Source organism: Phytophthora ramorum (assembly GCF_020800215.1).
Source record: "Phytophthora ramorum isolate Pr-102 chromosome Unknown Phyram_PR-102_s0003, whole genome shotgun sequence".
Taxonomy (NCBI): domain Eukaryota; phylum Oomycota; class Peronosporomycetes; order Peronosporales; family Peronosporaceae; genus Phytophthora; species Phytophthora ramorum.
The window spans coordinates 5,587,079-5,604,419 of NW_027150649.1; the positions used below are offsets into that span (position 1 = coordinate 5,587,079).

At 55.1% G+C, this 17,341-nt stretch overlaps 5 protein-coding genes across 6 annotated transcripts; 2 read left to right on the forward strand and 3 right to left on the reverse strand.

Moving 5' to 3' along the window:
- Positions 1 to 2,282: 2,282 nt before the first annotated feature.
- KRP23_4740 (uncharacterized protein) lies at positions 2,283 to 4,106 on the reverse strand (the record flags this gene model as incomplete). Its single annotated transcript, XM_067889734.1, has 1 exon — positions 2,283 to 4,106. One exon carries the CDS (start codon positions 4,104 to 4,106, stop codon positions 2,283 to 2,285), a length of 1,824 nt encoding a protein of 607 aa, XP_067748868.1.
- A 2,593-nt stretch (positions 4,107 to 6,699) lies between these two features.
- KRP23_4741 (Prelamin-A/C) lies at positions 6,700 to 8,502 on the forward strand (the record flags this gene model as incomplete). The annotated part of the gene is made up of 4 exons (XM_067889735.1): positions 6,700 to 6,759; positions 6,860 to 7,020; positions 7,101 to 8,412; positions 8,488 to 8,502. The coding sequence occupies 4 exons, from the start codon at positions 6,700 to 6,702 to the stop codon at positions 8,500 to 8,502; spliced, it is 1,548 nt and encodes a 515-aa protein (XP_067748869.1).
- A 369-nt stretch (positions 8,503 to 8,871) lies between these two features.
- KRP23_4742 (uncharacterized protein) lies at positions 8,872 to 11,184 on the reverse strand (the record flags this gene model as incomplete). Its single annotated transcript, XM_067889736.1, has 1 exon — positions 8,872 to 11,184. The coding sequence occupies one exon, from the start codon at positions 11,182 to 11,184 to the stop codon at positions 8,872 to 8,874; it is 2,313 nt and encodes a 770-aa protein (XP_067748870.1).
- A 1,875-nt stretch (positions 11,185 to 13,059) lies between these two features.
- On the forward strand, positions 13,060 to 14,226 carry KRP23_4743 (N-ethylmaleimide reductase; the record flags this gene model as incomplete). 2 transcript variants are annotated; one of them, XM_067889737.1, is made up of 1 exon in its annotated part: positions 13,060 to 14,226. In XM_067889737.1, the coding sequence occupies one exon, from the start codon at positions 13,060 to 13,062 to the stop codon at positions 14,224 to 14,226; it is 1,167 nt and encodes a 388-aa protein (XP_067748871.1). The 2 variants fall into 2 exon arrangements, with proteins under 2 accessions (XP_067748871.1, XP_067748872.1); XM_067889738.1 differs by having other exon boundaries at positions 13,240 to 14,226.
- A 1,444-nt stretch (positions 14,227 to 15,670) lies between these two features.
- KRP23_4744 (N-ethylmaleimide reductase) lies at positions 15,671 to 16,837 on the reverse strand (the record flags this gene model as incomplete). The annotated part of the gene is made up of 1 exon (XM_067889739.1): positions 15,671 to 16,837. The coding sequence occupies one exon, from the start codon at positions 16,835 to 16,837 to the stop codon at positions 15,671 to 15,673; it is 1,167 nt and encodes a 388-aa protein (XP_067748873.1).
- Between the last annotated feature and the right edge of the window lie 504 nt (positions 16,838 to 17,341).

Here is a 17,341-nt window from a genome sequence, read left to right on the forward strand (position 1 = left end):
AGCACGAACTTCGTGACACGAAGGTATTAATAAAGGTAGCTGTTTTGCGTGACTAATCTTGATTCTGCCCTGTAGGTGACTAATCCTGTATCTGCCCTGCAGGTGACTAATCCTCTATCTCCCCTGTACTACACGCCCTGAAGTGACCGTGAGAGTCTCGCTGAGACACCCGCTGTGCGGACAGCCTGCGCCACACCGTAGGAAGGTGGTGCACCCTGAGGATAGCACTGGGATCGTCGGTGTCACCAACATGTAAAAAGATCGTATCCTAATATGATATATTGTACTAGTATACAGTATCCCGTTCGAAAAAAACTGAAAGTGGCCATAGCTCTTACTAGTATTCATTTTCTGCAAAGTGAGGTTTCACTGGAATTTTGTTGTCGAAAGCAGCTAATCGGCACCTCGCAAACACTTATAATTAATAATACTAGTACCCAGTTTTGCTACAACTACAGGCAGATAGAGGATTAGTCACCTGCAGGGCAGATACAGGATTAGTCACCTACAGGGCAGAATCAAGATTAGTCACGCAAAACAGCTACCTTTATTAATACCTTCGTGTCACGAAGTTCGTGCTATGATGTGCGAACTGCCTCTTTCAACCCAACGAATATTGGGCAGCAAGAATGCCCCCCCCCCCCCCCCCCCCCAAAAAAAAAGTTTTGTTTATTATTATTTATAATAGCTGACCACTTTTATTTGAAAGATGCTGCACGGCGAGGATTGCTCTGTATTTATACATGCCGCAATATAATGCAACTCAGCTTGTTTGAAGAGAGAACACGGCATCTTGCTCCCGGCGTCTGGATACCTCGACATGGGTCTCCATGAAAATCGATATTGACTCTGCGTGAAGCGTGTGTACAGTAGATATGAGTGATACCACAACCGCGTTTGCAAGAGCGATAAGCAAACTGCATCACAATGATCAATCTCAATGCTTTGAGTTTACAGCCGAGGAACAGCCTTTACTATTAATAACACATGCACATGGGATCTGTTCTGTATGCCGGCCTGGCATCCAGGCAGGACGTGAAAGCTTGGGCAGACCTCCAATGTTGGGTCTCATTCCAAGACTTCCCTTCTGAACGACAACCTGTGCACTACCTCCCAAAGGGTTTGCTTAATCAAGAGTACCATGAAGTCACGAGCGATCATGTTGATGTGTCAGGTGCTGGTCATGCTGGCACTGGCGGCACGTAGCCCTGTCGCTGCGGAATACAACACTGAAATGAGTGAGATTTTCGGTGGTGGGTCCCACGGCGCTCTATACTCGGACACGGGCTTCGTTTTTCCCGGTCAAAAAGTGTACTCCATCATCATCTCCGCCGCCGAGCGTGTCGACGGTGTCGGGATCCAATTTTCGAATCGCGAGGGGGCGAGGGTCGAAATCTACCACGGCGGCGATGGCGGCGAGAGAAGGACATATGAGCTAGGCTCTGACGAGTACATCACAAGAATGGAGGCTCACTGGGGCAAGCACCACGGCCACACGCGCATCAAGTACATCAGTTTCACCACCAGCGCGGGAAACACTTTCTCAGGAGGAACCCAGACAGACAATGTCGGTAAGGTCCCTGCGCCCGCGGGTTACCAGCTGACTGGCTTTTTTGGTAGCGCTGCCGACGAAATCGATTCGGTGGGCGCCGTTTGGACGACCATTGCGGCCCCACTACGTCTCTGATGCAGTGGATGCCGAGTACGACGCGATTGAGAGACTGAGGGGTTAGGAGCGTATCTGCTACAAGGCATTTGGAACCTTTCTGGGCCTCGTTTGCGGATTCGGTGGTGAAGGTCGACTCTTGGTGACGCAAGGAGTGAGGCATTGACACGTAGACCTAAGAACAGATTAGAGTCTCACAATTATAGAACAAGGCATCATGGAATCACTTGTTAGGAATGGTTATGAGAGTCCAATTCGTACGAATGACAATTGGTTGTATTCATCGGACAGTTGACCCTTCAGAGCTGTAGTTCTCAGTGCTGAAAAAGAGGGGTGGTCAATGCATTCACGTGCTACTGATTAACGAACTTAAACGATATCAAGGAGCGTTGCTCTACGAATCTGCTCGCATACGAAGGTATTTGTTTGCCTCATGAGGGTAGTCAGAACTCATTCAGGTCACCGTCGATGTCGATGTCGGTTGTGTCCAGAGCATTATCGTCATTGAAGAGGATGTTTCCGTTCCATTACCAGCATCAGGCAAACGGCAGACAAAATTCCTCACCAAAAGAATAGTCGTTGCCGCTGCTGGCAGCACTATGAAAGACTGCACCACTTATCTCTTGCGGTTGCCTTTCTTTCTAGCCCTTGACCTTGGAACTGCTCTCTTTTTCTTCGGCGCCCCTTGCCCTTGCTCTTCCTCATGCTCATGCTCGTCTTCTCCCGTTTCCTCCTCCTCCTCGTCTTCCTTTTCATTAACATCGTGTCCCTCTTTTTCTGCGGCGGAGTGAGGAGCCTCTCCACCGCTGTGTTCCTCCTCACCACTGTCCACGGCGGCAGCAGCAGCTGCTGCTGCCCGCCGCTTTTGCTGCCGTGAGCTAATGCGCGTTGCCGGCAGTGAGGGACGACGCTTGCGTGCTTTCGCACCTCGCTTCACTGTAGCCTTGGACTTACCACGGCCGCGTGGCTTCGTGTCTGGATCAGAGGCAGACGCATCATGACTCTCCGAACCGCTGACGTCTTCGCTTGCGGAGGCAGCGGACGTCGATGTTCTGCGTGTACGCTTCCGTGGGTTATTCGAGGACGGAGATGGAGCAGCGGACCCAGTACCTTCACTGGCACCACTACCACGCCGCCGGATGCGCGTCGACACACGCGTGGGTGTGAACGGTGGTGGGCCATATGACTCGTGTGGAGACGCCCTGCTCGAGTCATGGTCATCAGAAGCCACAGCTTCTGCTGCACTACTCTCCCCCTTCTTCTCGGCTGTACCAGCATCCTGCATCTGCTCATCCTTTTTTTCTTGTTCTTCCTCTTTTCTGTGAGCAGCAGCTTCTTCTGCTTCCCTAATTTTCTGCAGCAAAGTAGCCTCTTTCTTGACGCTAGCTTTGCGCAGCGTCTCAGTTAACGTCCTTGCAAAGTGCAGCAGCTCCACCCCCTTGCGTCTTGCTTCCGGCTGCTCGCGTTGCTCGGCGTCTGTCACCACATGCTCGCAAAATAGATACACCTGCTCTGCAAACTCCACCCACTCACAGACTACGCCGCCTGTAACCCGATCCTGAATCTTTGCCAGATCCACATGCTCCTTTTCCTTCTCGTCCTTCGAAAACTGCGCCGGATCCACATCTTTCGACTTGGCCACCGACACAATCTTCGACAACACATCCAGCAACATGCTCTTCCGCAACGCCTTCAAACTCGCCAACGCAGCCTCCGCCTCCTCCTTCTCCGGGTTCCTCACCTCCTCTTCAACCTCCTCTTCCTTCTTCTCAGCTATCTGTTCTTCCTTCTTCTCAACCATTTGAGACTCCTTGTCCACCGTCTTCTTCTCTTCTACACTCGCCATTTCCACATCAACAGTCTCCTTCTCTTCTACACTCGCCATATCCACATCAACAGTCTCCCTCTCCACCTGCTTAGCCTCCCGTTTAGTCTCCTTCTCCTCCTCCTGTTTAGTTTCCTTTTCTTGTTTCTTCTCCTCCTCCTTCTTCGTCTCCACAACTGCAGCTACATCTGCTCTAGGTGAAGGGGTGGGCGTCACGTCGCTCGCTGACTGGGAGGCGTCTCCCTCGTCCGGGTCTTCGAATCTGCGTCGCGGTCTCGTCCGGGGGCGTCTGCGCTGCCCCCTCACACGTTCCAGCGCAGAGTGAACAGGCGTCTTCACGTCTCTGTCCTCCTTCCTATGGGCCTGCGCCTCCTCGCGCCGCTTGGCCGCGTCCAATTGGTCCACGAGCGCCGCTAACTCGCTGGAAATGGTCGACGCGGCGGGCGTCCAGAGCGCCAGCAACGGGGAGAATTGGACCTCCGGGAGCGGTGCCTCCCCCGCCGCGACAGCCACAGCGAGATACGGCAGACGCTCGTCCTTCTCGCCGGCGCGCAGACCCGCGATCTCCGCCTGTAGGAACGCGATGGCCTCGTCCAGCTGCGGCAGCGCCTTCATCGGACTGTAGAGACTCAACGTTCCGATCTGTTTGATGTAGTATACACGTATGTAGCCATTTTAAAACCCAGCCACATTCATACGATATCCTCTTATCTGGTTGCCGTTGTCCCGACATTACAAGTAGTGGGGACTATGGGGGTCTAGTAGCCCCTCACCGAATCTGTAACAAATCCTAGCAGTTCCCAACTACCTCTTGCTATCCACGGCTTAACTCTTCGCTCGATTACAAATGTATACCACGTACTAAGCACTGCCACCCATTTCAGCTGTGGACAATGAACTCTTCACCATTATTGCTGTCACACCAACTCTTTGTGTAACATTTCTTGGAGATTGCACAACGCTTCAGCTGCACATGGACGTTTGGTAGGGTCCATCGACACGCACGCCTTTCCGAGCTCTATCATCGACTGAGGGCCTGCATCGGAAAACTCGAGACCAACTGTTCCCATGGCCACTCGTTGAAGAAGTGTAGCGTCCGACATTTGTCGTCCGTGTGTGTTTTGCATCTCCTGTTTGGCTTGAGCGTACGGCAGTGTGTGGACGTCTAACTCGGACAACACGACGCCAAATGAGAACATGTCTGCCTTTTCGTCGTATTTCTCGCCCCTCATCACCTCCGGAGCCATCCACAGCGAAGTTCCCACTCCGGCCGTCATCGTCTCGTCCAAACGTTCGCGAGAGATTCCAAAATCCGTCAACTTAGCTTCGAGCATGTGGTTCAGCAGGATGTTCCTCGATTTCAAGTCACGGTGGATAACGGGAGGCTCCAGCGAATGCATGTACGTCAGAGCGTGGGCCACGTGCAGCGCGATAGTAGCCTTCTCGCGGTTGAAGCCGACAGGGTATCTCGATCTCTCGTAGTTGTTCAGCAGTGTTCGGAGATCTCCGCCTTCCATGAACTCCAGCACCACACACAGATCCGAAAGCGAGTCCCATGCGATACCAATGCACGAAACGATACGTGGGTGGTCCATGGTAGCAGTTAGTCTCGCTTCCGCCAGAAACCCGTTCACCAGTTTGATATCGCGGCGTGTACTTGGAAGCAGCATCTTGATCGCCACATGCTGTTCGTTGTAGATGCCGTTGTACACTTCACCAAAGGCACCCCGGCTGATGAGTTGGTCGATGCGAACCTTTTCTCGTGGAACCCTGTTGGCGGTGATGATGTCGTCGTCCCACAACCCAGTCTGTCCTTGGCTTGCTTTTGCTTTCGAACGGCGTCTTCGACCGATAAGGAATCCAAGCACAACGAAGGCAGCTACAACACACGCAGCGACTATACCAACGATCGCTGGTTTCCCAATGCTACCACTGCTTTTCTGTGTTATCACGGCCCCAGTTTCGCCGGCAGTTGATGACACTGGATTCACCAATGTTGGATAGCTCTCCACAAGCCAGCGAGACACCCTGTCACAGTTGTCAATTGGGCCCTTGGCCCTGAAGCTAAATTCTTCACAGCTGTACAGGCGATAACCAGGGATCTATAGCCACCGTTCTCAGTATTGCTTGGACACATACCGTCCGCTGCCTCTTGCGTAGAAGCTAGTGTGTGAATCGAGAAAACGGAGTTGGACATATTGCCATCTACCCATTCGTGCTTTACAATACGCGGCAAAGGGATTATATTGAATAATCCACCAGTAGCCCACATTGCGCTGTGGGTTTCGGAATCGTCCTCGAAGTCCTCAACCAGACACCTTGTTAGCGATGCCATTTGAGCTCCGTTGCAATACTTGTTGCTGTAACTCGTCGTGCCGTCTGGCTGAGTGCAGTTCATCGTGACACATCCAGCAGCTTCAAAATCGTCTATCGAAAAGGCAAGGTCTGTCATCGAACGCGCAACAGTAAAAATCTGCACAGGCTCATTGGAGCTCGAAAACACAAACCCTGAGTCCCAGATCAGAGCACGTTGAGCGATGCCGTCCAAAGTCTTCCAATCGAGCTTCAGGTGAGCGAGTCGTTCTTGAATTGCGCCAGGTAGTGAGGTAAGCGTGACGTTTTTGGCCGTGTCCCCTGCACGTGCGCGGTAGTACAGTTGCTGGGCCAAATCGGTGTTGTTGTCTCCAAAGACAAATGAGTCCTCAGAGTTGGGCAGCTCAGCATCCATATAGCTTGAGCTGGAAGATGAGGACGCCAGACGTCGGGTCACCATCGCGAAGAAGAGCGTGACGCGTGGACTAGGAGGCGAAAGTCGAAATGAGAGACCCGTTGAACAGTCGGTGGCCACAACCCAGAATTTCTGAACGGTACCGCATCTTTGGTGCGCTCCTAAACGGTATCGCCAAGAAACAGAAAGAGCACACTATTAAAGTAGATGGTGCCTGGAGTCCGTGTAGGAGTAAGAGTTGGGCTCGCCATGCACACGGAGTTGATGTAGCCACCTGCCACACATGGCTACACTTTGAGCGTCTGAAAATAAGTATCGTTTTTGTACGGTCTCACTTGCGTGTACCACGCCATCTGCACCAATACAAAATCCAAGTCCATTTCCATCTGCCAGTTTGAACGTGTCCATTTTGGCGCCTGCAGTCACTAATTTATCTCCTGCCGTTCTCACCGCATTGCGCGCTGCTTCTCCGCGCCCACGATGCCGACGGAACTGTCCCCCATCAAGTCCAAGCGCATGGAGGAGAAGGCCTCGCTGCAGGTGAGTGCAGCGCCGCTCTCCGCGCGGAAATCGAGCCGATACTGACCGAGAAAGCCGTTGTCTGACGAAATGTGATTTTATGGCGTTTAAACACATGCAGAAACTCAATTCGCGCCTGGAGATGTACGTCCTGGGCGTGAACGAGCTGGAAGGGGCCAAACATGCAGCGGAGCGAGAGCTGGAGACCATCAAGCAGCGCATGCAGCAGGATATGGAGAGCGTGCGGTCCAGATTGACCAAGGAGTTGGAAGAAACACGCAAGTATGTGGCGCGTTATGACGGTTTTTCTATAGTAAAACACACTAAAGTCAATTTTACTGATTTTATGCTGTCACGTGCAGGAAGTTGGACGATGAGATGGACCAGAACGCGCGTCTGCAGACGCTCGAGCAGGAGCAACACAAGGAGCTGGTGAAGTTGCGCGCGCAGCAGACGGAGCTGGGAGAAGCCAAGGTGTTGGTGGAAACGCTGCGCATCCAGCTGGATAGAGAGAAGGCCAATGCCGAGTCGGCCAAGGAGACGCTCTCGGAGCAAACGACGCAGCTGAATTCGGCCCGTCGTAGGGTGAAGGAGCTGGAGCGCGACATGCGCGGCCATGTGGCGGCGCTCAGCGATGCTACACAGGAGCTAGAGGAGCTCCGGAAGAAGAGCGCGGACTTTGACATGACGAGAGACGCAGAAATGACCAAGACGAGACGTGAGTGGGCGACCAAGCATTTGGAGGCACAGGCGCTGTGGAAGAAGGACGCGGAGGACCGACTGCACACCATGGAGATGGAAGTGCGCAGCCACTTTGATAACGTGGTGACTAGCTTGCAGAATCAATTGGACGACGTGCGGACGGAGCTCGACAGCACGAAGAAGGAGCTGGATCGCACGGCTAATGATTACGAGGATAGTCTCAAAGCTCGACAGTCGCTGACGGAAAAAGTGGCTCAGCTCGAACGTGATTACCGCGTGGAGCGGGCGAAATCTACGAAGGACCGCAAGGCCTACGAGGAAACGTTAGAGCGGTTCCGTTCGTCGAAGGTCTCGAAGGAGCGAGAGTTTAACGAGCTTATGGACGTGAAAATCGCACTCGATGCCGAGATTATGAAGTACCGTCGCATTTTGGACCGTGAGGAGAGCCGCGTGGCTCTCGCGACGCCCAAGACAAAAGGCCGCAAGCGGAAGAGTGAAAATACGAATGGCACGTCATCCAAGCGAACGAAGCGCGCTCTAGCAGTTGCAGAGTCAGTTACAGATTTGTCGTCCTCGTCGGTGCAGATTGCGTCGTTGGATTTGGAGAAGGACCGTATTGTGCTGAAGAACTCTAGTAGCGAGCCTGTACCGCTCGGCGGCTGGGTTGTGCGTGGCCAGATGGACCAAACTTTCCGCTTCCCAGCAACATACGTGATGCGTCCGCAGTCAACGTTGACGGTGCATTCCAGCAAGAGAAACAAGAATGCGAAGAACGAGCGCAAGAAGGGCGAGGACTCCTTCTTGGCGAACAAATTCTCGTTGAACCCGGACGGTGATTTTGTCATCCTGGTGACTTCCGATGATGTGCCAGTAAGCATGGAGAGCGAAGGTCTACCAGAAGAGGAGGTGCGCGCAATTGAGTCAGAACTCCGCGCAGATTTCATGGACGATGATGCCCCTCCCTCTGGAAATGTACGTACAAGTGGTGTGGTCAATTGTTGCTTGACTCGTTAACACTGTGTTTGCGGCCTGTCATGTTGGGAACAGTGCGGAATGATGTAAAGCAAGCAGAAATCGGAAAGGACGGCGCAAGCAAGAGAAAGAGACGATTGGGAAAGGCTCGTTTGCGTTATAGCCCTCCTCTTCTTTTTCTCGGAAGACTGCTTGCCGTAATAAAACGACAACTCAACCTTTGTCGTATATCTGCAGATATGGTTACGTGTGTTGCGGCAAACTGGTTGATACTGACTGCCTGCGAGTTTGAGAACAGGATTTCCTGGACTTAGCTGCTGAACTGGGCAAGAAAACGAGGACCAAGGACAACAGTTGACTGTAATTTCGATGCTTATTAATTTGTGATCGCTTTTTGATGTGCTTTGGACAATAGACTTGGGGTCACTTTAATCGGTGAGTTTTGGAAAGAAAGAAGCGCTAACCACGCTTATGTAGGGGTTGGAGGCTGAGCGCTTGTCGACACTGAGTCGCGATGATGTTTGATGCCGTGCGTGTGAGGTGCAGCAGTGTGGAGTACTGTGACTGGGTCATTTCGCGCGAGCGGTCGTCGAGGCAGCACAGAGATCCAACCACCGAGAGTCCGTCTTGGCTGAATATGGGAAACCCGGCGTAAAATTGAACGCTGTAGTCGACAACGAGACTCAAGTTGCAGAAGCGGACATCAGCTTCCGGGTGCTGCACGAGCATAGGTCGGTCTCCCATGAGCAGATGCTGGCAAAGCGTGTGCTCTCGAGGTAGTTCGGCGTCCTGAAGGGGAATGAAGTCAGTGGCTAGGACGTACTGCAATGTCCTCCCGATGATTGTCACTAACGACAACGCACAACTTAATTCGCGCGTGGCTAACTCGCAGATGAGCTTGAGCCCGTCACAACCCCTTGCCAGCAGAAGTTGTTCTTGTGCAATAGCTTCGAGACGATACGCTTCGTTTGGAGGGATGGGACCGACAGGGATGGCTGCTACACTACCCCCGCCGGATGTGTCGATGGGGTAGGCTCGGGTCACGGCGTTGGCAAGCACACACGCTTCCAGAGGTAACACCTCTCTCACAAACTGGGCTTGGAGCCTTTGAAGCGTGATTGTGATGTCAAGCTCTGGGTATCTGGAGTCGAACGCGATGTCCACGTTGGTATGTGCCAACACACGGTTGACCCCTTCGTCGAGAACAGCCACGAGTTCCTCAAGAACGCTGATAGCTGCCTTTGTCTTCCCCGACTCAAAAGAGGAGTTACCTCCCTCTTGATCGCTGAAAACGTCTTCGAGGTACGAAACAACGGCGTCTCCCGGAGCGGTGGCGTCGTCGGCATCCGGGAGCACTTGGGCTGTGTGGAGAGAGACTTCTTCGCCTGCTCCTCCGACAAACATCGAAATTCGACTTGAAGTACTCGCGCTGCTGCTACTTCCACGACCGGAGAGCGACGAGGCTGCTAGGTGAGCGTAATTGCAACGCTGAACGCTTTGGAGACAATGAGGACAGACGAGCACGGAGATACCTCGGCCATTTACTGCCTCCAGAGGCTGCCGAATCCAGCAGCGCGAGCATACGAAGTGTGCGCACAGATAACAGCGAGTTTTCTTGACCATCAGCAGACGGTGGAGTGCCCGCGAGCAGCTAACGCATCGCGATGCGGTGGGAGACGTAGGCTGTTTTGATGCCAGGTTAGTTATGAGCCAGGCATCGGCAGGTACCTGGGCACTCATTCGTCGGCGGCCTACGATACCCGGAAGCTTTAGCATGCCGCGAGCAAGCAGCTTCATCCGCCGCTGGGCGACACTGAAGTCTTCACTGTCGTCTTCGGACAAACAGCCATAGCAGATGACTCGAACGGCGGCAGGATGGCTGCCTGGGATCACCTCGACGAAGTACCCGAGCGATAGACCCGCGAGCTGGTGCGTACGCTTGTTGGAGCGCTTGAAACCGAGGCCGCGGCTGCGTCGGACAAGCTCGATCGGTGGTCGCACTGCCCGTGGTAGTACATCCGGTTGCAACGAGCGTTGGGAAATCGTAAATCCGTTTCGAGACGCATCCAAGCCTCGTCTGAGAGGGGTGAACTTCTCAAGGAAGCACCAGCGCTCATCGCTATCGAACAGAGCTAAGCGGGGACGAGCAAAGCACGCAGTTTTAACGCATCCGTATGGTGTAAGAAAGTCTGTTCCGGATGAAGGCGGACCGACGACCTCGTTTCTGGAAGAAATGAAGTTGTGGACGACGGAGCCGCGCTGGAATGCTCGCCCGTGCATGTTGCTCATGGCGGCACTGAAGTCGGCTTCACCCGGACATCGCAGCAGCGCAGCAGCTTCCGCCAAGCTGCATTCGAGCTTGCCGGTGACCAGTACTTCTGCTGTGACTGGGATGTTTGGCGTGAGGAGGCGACGTGTGAACGTACGGAAGCCCTCGTGGCTTCGGCTCCTGCGGCGGCGCGTATCCCACTGCTCCAAGGACAAGTTTGCAAGTCCGTCGAAGTCGATGTCGGGGGCGGCTACAGCCTGCGTGTGTGACCAAAGCAGGTCCTCGAGGTCGCGACGGTACTGGGAATTCATCTGAGGCATCGCTGCGACTCGAGGAGCATCCGTCGCAGCCACGGCGCTGATACTTTCGGTGCCGGCGCTCATTTCGGAAACCGTGTTCCTGTCATCGCTGTTGGCTCGACGTTTGCCCCAGGTCGACCGAGTGGAGTTTTGATTGTTGTCCTGATTGAAGTGATTGCCATCTGGCGGCATTTCCGTTTCCATGGTGTGACCGACTGCGGTGGACAGATAAAGCCGAGGGCGACTACAAGTGTTAAACGGGAAGAGGTGTCTGGTGCTTGGCGAATTCAAGAATGTGCGTTTGCTTGCAGCAGCGTTTCGCTCGATGCGCGCAGTAGAGAGCTCCGTTGAACCTGCTGGACCATGGGAACGCCAGCCTCGCCATATCGCCAGTCTGAATGTGCGCTGAAGAAGTTGAGCGTCGCGAGCCGAACGGGAACACAACAGTCGATGTGAAGTTCCAAGAAGCCAGCCCGGTGCTTCCAGACTCGAAGTGGTGGCACCTAGCGAGAACCCCGCGCTAGAGGTCTCACGGCCGTCGTTAGCTGAGAAAACGTGCGCTGCTGGACGTTGTGGAAAGCCACCGTCGTCGGAGACCGCGATACTTGTTCGCCAGAAACGTGTTTCAGTTCAGAGATGGAAATACCATGGCCGCTGCAGTTGACCTGAACTGGACACCAACAAATGCCGTTCAACTCGGCGAACGTTCGCGGCTGTCTTCAGACATTGTTGTTCCTCTTGACGCACTCGGTTCGGGTCAGAGCACTCACGTCCGTCTCGGCGTCTCGAAAGCACTGTTCGACTTCGGATTCTACTTACCGGGACGGATGCTACGCCTGAAGTGCCAGCAGATCCTTTGACTGCAGTTCTCCTGGTATCGGGCCACATCCTAAGCGATGGTGCAAGGTGCTGAAGTCAGAAGAGGGTTCGTCTCGAGAGCTCCGGAGCTTGGATTTCACCGTTCGATAGCAGCTGCAACAAGCAGATTCTTGCTGGACAGTGACCACCAACGAAGCTACGCGAATAGTGCAAAGCCAGCACCTCGGGTCTGCGCAAGGATAACGGGACATCCTACCGAGAAGGACCTTTTCGGCGACACCCTCGATCCCACTGTCATCAACGCCCCGTCAGAGCGTACGAGGTCGGACTTGTAGTCAGACTTGCTGAAAGTTAGTCAGCAGAGCCTGGAGTTTGTCCAGACGTTAGGAGAATGGTCGGATCGATAATGATCCAAGCTAAAAACTAGCAAGGTGAATGCTGCTTTGCTGTATCGAGGAGAATCAAATGCGCGGTAACCTCTCCTATGGCACTTCTCAAAGCACGCCCATCACAATTTCCAAGACGGAGTGGCGTGCTTGGCGCAAGAATACTTTCATGTTCTCCAGAGGTACGTGTACGTGTAGGCTCAACAGTGGTGCTCGATGTCTCTTATGCGGTCTCACTTTGAATTCTGCTGGCTCCTGCTTTGAGATCAGCAGTGCAAGTCTGAAAGGATGTCATTCCTTTCACGATCGGCCTTTGACAGGCCACTACCATTTTGACGATTCGCTTCGTTCGTGTTCTTCGGCCCTCCTACTTGATCCGATGACAAACTCTGAGCTCACCGAGTTGCCAGTTCACGCTCCGTCGTTAGATTTGGAACTCTCAGTTTCGATTCTGGAGAACAGATACTCACAAACACCAAGTGCGCTATATCGTCCATGAACAAGCTGTCTAGGGGAAATACACCAGCGACTGCCGAGTCGGCAGTGCCGACTGCTTTCGACGAGTGCCTCCGTGGTCGTGGCAAGGGCTGCAAGGACTCAAACTCTTGCTGCCTGCCTACGTCGGCTGCTGCAGCCTAACGTGATCACCGACCGTGGTGGTTGGCCGAACGTGCGCAGATGGCTACATGAACACGTCATGCTGGACGAGCATCGTAAACGTTCGCGTCTACCGGAAGGTGTCGACGGTATCACCAGCGTCTTGGTCGTCTTTGCCGCTTGGATGCATGCGCTCCAGCTCACTGTCCAATTCGTCTCCAACGACAACAACCACTAGCAGCAACAAGGCCCAGTCAAGTCCGCCCAACGCATCTCCATGTCCGCCACCGTCGCCGACTACGAGCTCTTCAAGCCGGTGGAGCTGGCGCCGGGTCTCACACTCCAGAACCGCATGGTGTTTAGCCCGTGCACGCGCGCTCGGTCGGATATCAAGACGCGCTGTCCTAACGCCGAGAACGTCCAGTACTACGCGGCTCGCGCGTCGGCCGGCCTCATCATGTCGGAAGGTTGCGCCGTGTCGGACCAGGCCTACGGATGGTACGGAGCTCCTGCACTGTACACGGACGAGCAGCAGGAAGGCTGGCGCAAGGTCGTGGAGGCCGTGCACGCCAAAGGCGGCAAGATGTTCCTGCAGCTGTGGCACATGGGTCGCCAGTCGCACCCGTCGTTCCACCCGAGCCACGAGGTGGCTTCGTGCTCGTCGTCGTGCTACTCGACGGGCCACACGCACGACTCGGAAGGCAGCGCCACGGGGTTCCCGACCACGCGCGCGATGACTTTGGAGGAGGTGCACCAAGCGGTGGAGGATCACCGCAAGTGTGCGGAGCGAGCCAAGGCCGCGGGGTTTGACGGCGTCGAGTTTCACGGCGCCGGCGGATATTTGATCGATGAGTTCCTGCAGACCAGCACGAACAAGCGCACGGACACGTATGGAGGCTCGGTGGACAACCGGTTCCGCTTCCTGCGTGAGCTCATCGAGGCCGTCACGACCGTGTACCCGGCCGAGCGTGTGGGCGTGCGGCTGTCGCCCAATGGTGTGTACGGCGGCATGGGCGGCGAGGACAACTACGAGACGTTCGCGTACGTGATCACGGAGCTGGGCAAGATGGGTCTGTGCTACCTGGCGACGCACGACGGCTTGGGCTTCGGTCACTCGGACAAGTGCCGCGTGTTCACGGTGTTCGAGCTCAAGACGCTGTTCAAGGGCCAAGTCATGGCCACGTGCAGCTACACGCGCGACCAGGCCGAGGGCGTGCTGCATGCTGGTGTGGCGGACTTTGTGGGCTTCGGGCGTCCGTTCCTGGTGAATCCGGACTTGCCGGCGCGCTTCCTCAACGACTGGCCTCTGGCCGATCCGCTGCCGTACGAGCTGTTCTGGAACGCGAAGAAGGGTATGGAGGGCTACCATTTCCCTGCGTACGACCCGAAGCAAGCGGTCGTGGATAAGGTGAGGGAGCAGCTCGCGAATCCGGTGGACCCGTAAGTATGAAGTACGTTAGGAATATCCATGCGGCTACGATGACGATATTTTCTTCGTATAAACTTACAGCAGAACATTGTTTGGCAGCATTGTTGACGAATTTCTGGTGGTGCTTGTGAAACACCTTTAGACTAGATCGTTCGACAGGATGACTTGGATTTTGTACTGCTTCGACCCCACTTGGACGTTTGCCAAGCCAAACCGACTTCTCTTACTGATTGTGGTTCAGCGCTTGAAAATTCGGCGCTAAGTGTCCTCATTGCCACTCTCCGGAGAAGATCAGCGTCGGTCACTTGCCGGCCGTGAAGTCCTTGCACCTCCTGCTTGACTCGAACATCCAATTCAGACAGCACAACTCCAAATGAAAACAAGTCCGCTTTATCGTCGTACTTGTAGCCCGTCAACACCTCTGGGGCCATCCACAGCGACGTCCCAACACCCGCTGCCATCGTTCCCAAACGCTCTCTTGAAATCCCGAAGTCCGTCAACTTGGCCTCGTGTCTGTGGCTTAAGAGGATGTTGCGCGACTTCAAGTCACGATGAACCACTGGAGGCTCTAACGAATGCAAATACGTGAGAGCGTGGGCTACGTGCAGCGCAATAGTCGTTTTCTTGCGATCGAAACCCACAGGGTGTCTTGCTTTCTCGTAGTCGCTTAATAGTGTGCGCAAGTCTCCACCCTCCATGAGCTCAAGCACCACACACACAAACCCGAGAACGAGTTCCAGGCGACTCCAACGAACGTGACAATACGCGGATGCTCCATTCGTGCGGTCATCCTGGCTTCGGTGAGAAACTCGTTGGCATGGCGAAGACCAGGTCGGGTACTCAGGTGCATCCAGTGTCCAGGATATCACTTGCAGGAGTAGCCAGGTCCGCCGTGGAGTGTGTGCCATTCGTGAAGATCTGCACAGGTTCATTGGAACTTGATACTCCGAGCCCGGAGTCCCAGAGCAGTGCGCGTTGAGCGATCCCATCTAAATCGTCCCAGTCGAGCTGAAGGTCAATCGGCCCTGTACTGCATTCGGAGTATCTTCAAGTGTGAGTTGATCAACAGAATCCCCAGCGAGTGCTCGGTAGTAAAGCAGTTGGGCGAGATTGGAATTGCTGTAGCCGAAACGAACGAATCGCTGGATGGCAAATTCGCAGTCAGGTACGAACTAGACCCCGAAGTCGATGTCCCATAGCTGGTATTCATGACAAGGCTGTGCTTACGAGACAAACCTGAAAATGAACGACAATCCCGTCGCTTCGAGCTCGTGAATCCAATCGAACAAACTTCATTCCATGTCCGAATTTCTGGTTCACGAGGCGTGGAACCCCACGGTGCTACGCTTACTACCTGACGATTTCCACATTGTGGTGGGTATTCATGCCGTATCTGTATTCGATCGCCAAGCGCTATCCTTGCTCAATCACAACTACTCGACCTTATCATACTTCATACTTACGGGTCCACCGGATTCGCGAGCTGCTCCCTCACCTTATCCACGACCGCTTGCTTCGGGTCGTACGCAGGGAAATGGTAGCCCTCCATACCCTTCTTCGCGTTCCAGAACAGCTCGTACGGCAGCGGATCGGCCAGAGGCCAGTCGTTGAGGAAGCGCGCCGGCAAGTCCGGATTCACCAGGAACGGACGCCCAAAGCCCACAAAGTCCGCCACACCAGCATGCAGCACGCCCTCGGCCTGGTCGCGCGTGTAGCTGCACGTGGCCATGACTTGGCCCTTGAACAGCGTCTTGAGCTCGAACACCGTGAACACGCGGCACTTGTCCGAGTGACCGAAGCCCAAGCCGTCGTGCGTCGCCAGGTAGCACAGACCCATCTTGCCCAGCTCCGTGATCACGTACGCGAACGTCTCGTAGTTGTCCTCGCCGCCCATGCCGCCGTACACACCATTGGGCGACAGCCGCACGCCCACACGCTCGGCCGGGTACACGGTCGTGACGGCCTCGATGAGCTCACGCAGGAAGCGGAACCGGTTGTCCACCGAGCCTCCATACGTGTCCGTGCGCTTGTTCGTGCTGGTCTGCAGGAACTCATCGATCAAATATCCGCCGGCGCCGTGAAACTCGACGCCGTCAAACCCCGCGGCCTTGGCTCGCTCCGCACACTTGCGGTGATCCTCCACCGCTTGGTGCACCTCCTCCAAAGTCATCGCGCGCGTGGTCGGGAACCCCGTGGCGCTGCCTTCCGAGTCGTGCGTGTGGCCCGTCGAGTAGCACGACGACGAGCACGAAGCCACCTCGTGGCTCGGGTGGAACGACGGGTGCGACTGGCGACCCATGTGCCACAGCTGCAGGAACATCTTGCCGCCTTTGGCGTGCACGGCCTCCACGACCTTGCGCCAGCCTTCCTGCTGCTCGTCCGTGTACAGTGCAGGAGCTCCGTACCATCCGTAGGCCTGGTCCGACACGGCGCAACCTTCCGACATGATGAGGCCGGCCGACGCGCGAGCCGCGTAGTACTGGACGTTCTCGGCGTTAGGACAGCGCGTCTTGATATCCGACCGAGCGCGCGTGCACGGGCTAAACACCATGCGGTTCTGGAGTGTGAGACCCGGCGCCAGCTCCACCGGCTTGAAGAGCTCGTAGTCGGCGACGGTGGCGGACATGGAGATGCGTTGGGCGGACTTGACTGGGCCTTGTTGCTGCTAGTGGTTGTTGTCGTTGGAGACGAATTGGACAGTGAGCTGGAGCGCATGCATCCAAGCGGCAAAGACGACCAAGACGCTGGTGATACCGTCGACACCTTCCGGTAGACGCGAACGTTTACGATGCTCGTCCAGCATGACGTGTTCATGTAGCCATCTGCGCACGTTCGGCCAACCACCACGGTCGGTGATCACGTTAGGCTGCAGCAGCCGACGTAGGCAGGCAGCAAGAGTTTGAGTCCTTGCAGCCCTTGCCACGACCACGGAGGCACTCGTCGAAAGCAGTCGGCACTGCCGACTCGGCAGTCGCGGGTACATTGCAGCATGTCGTCCGATCAATCGCCGCACAGTCTAAGGCTCTGCATGGACGCAGTCGACGATAGCGCGCCTAGTGTCTGTATCGGCCTGGAAGCCTCCCTCAATTGGTGGGCCCTCCCTCTTCAAACGAGAAGCTGCAGGTGGCAT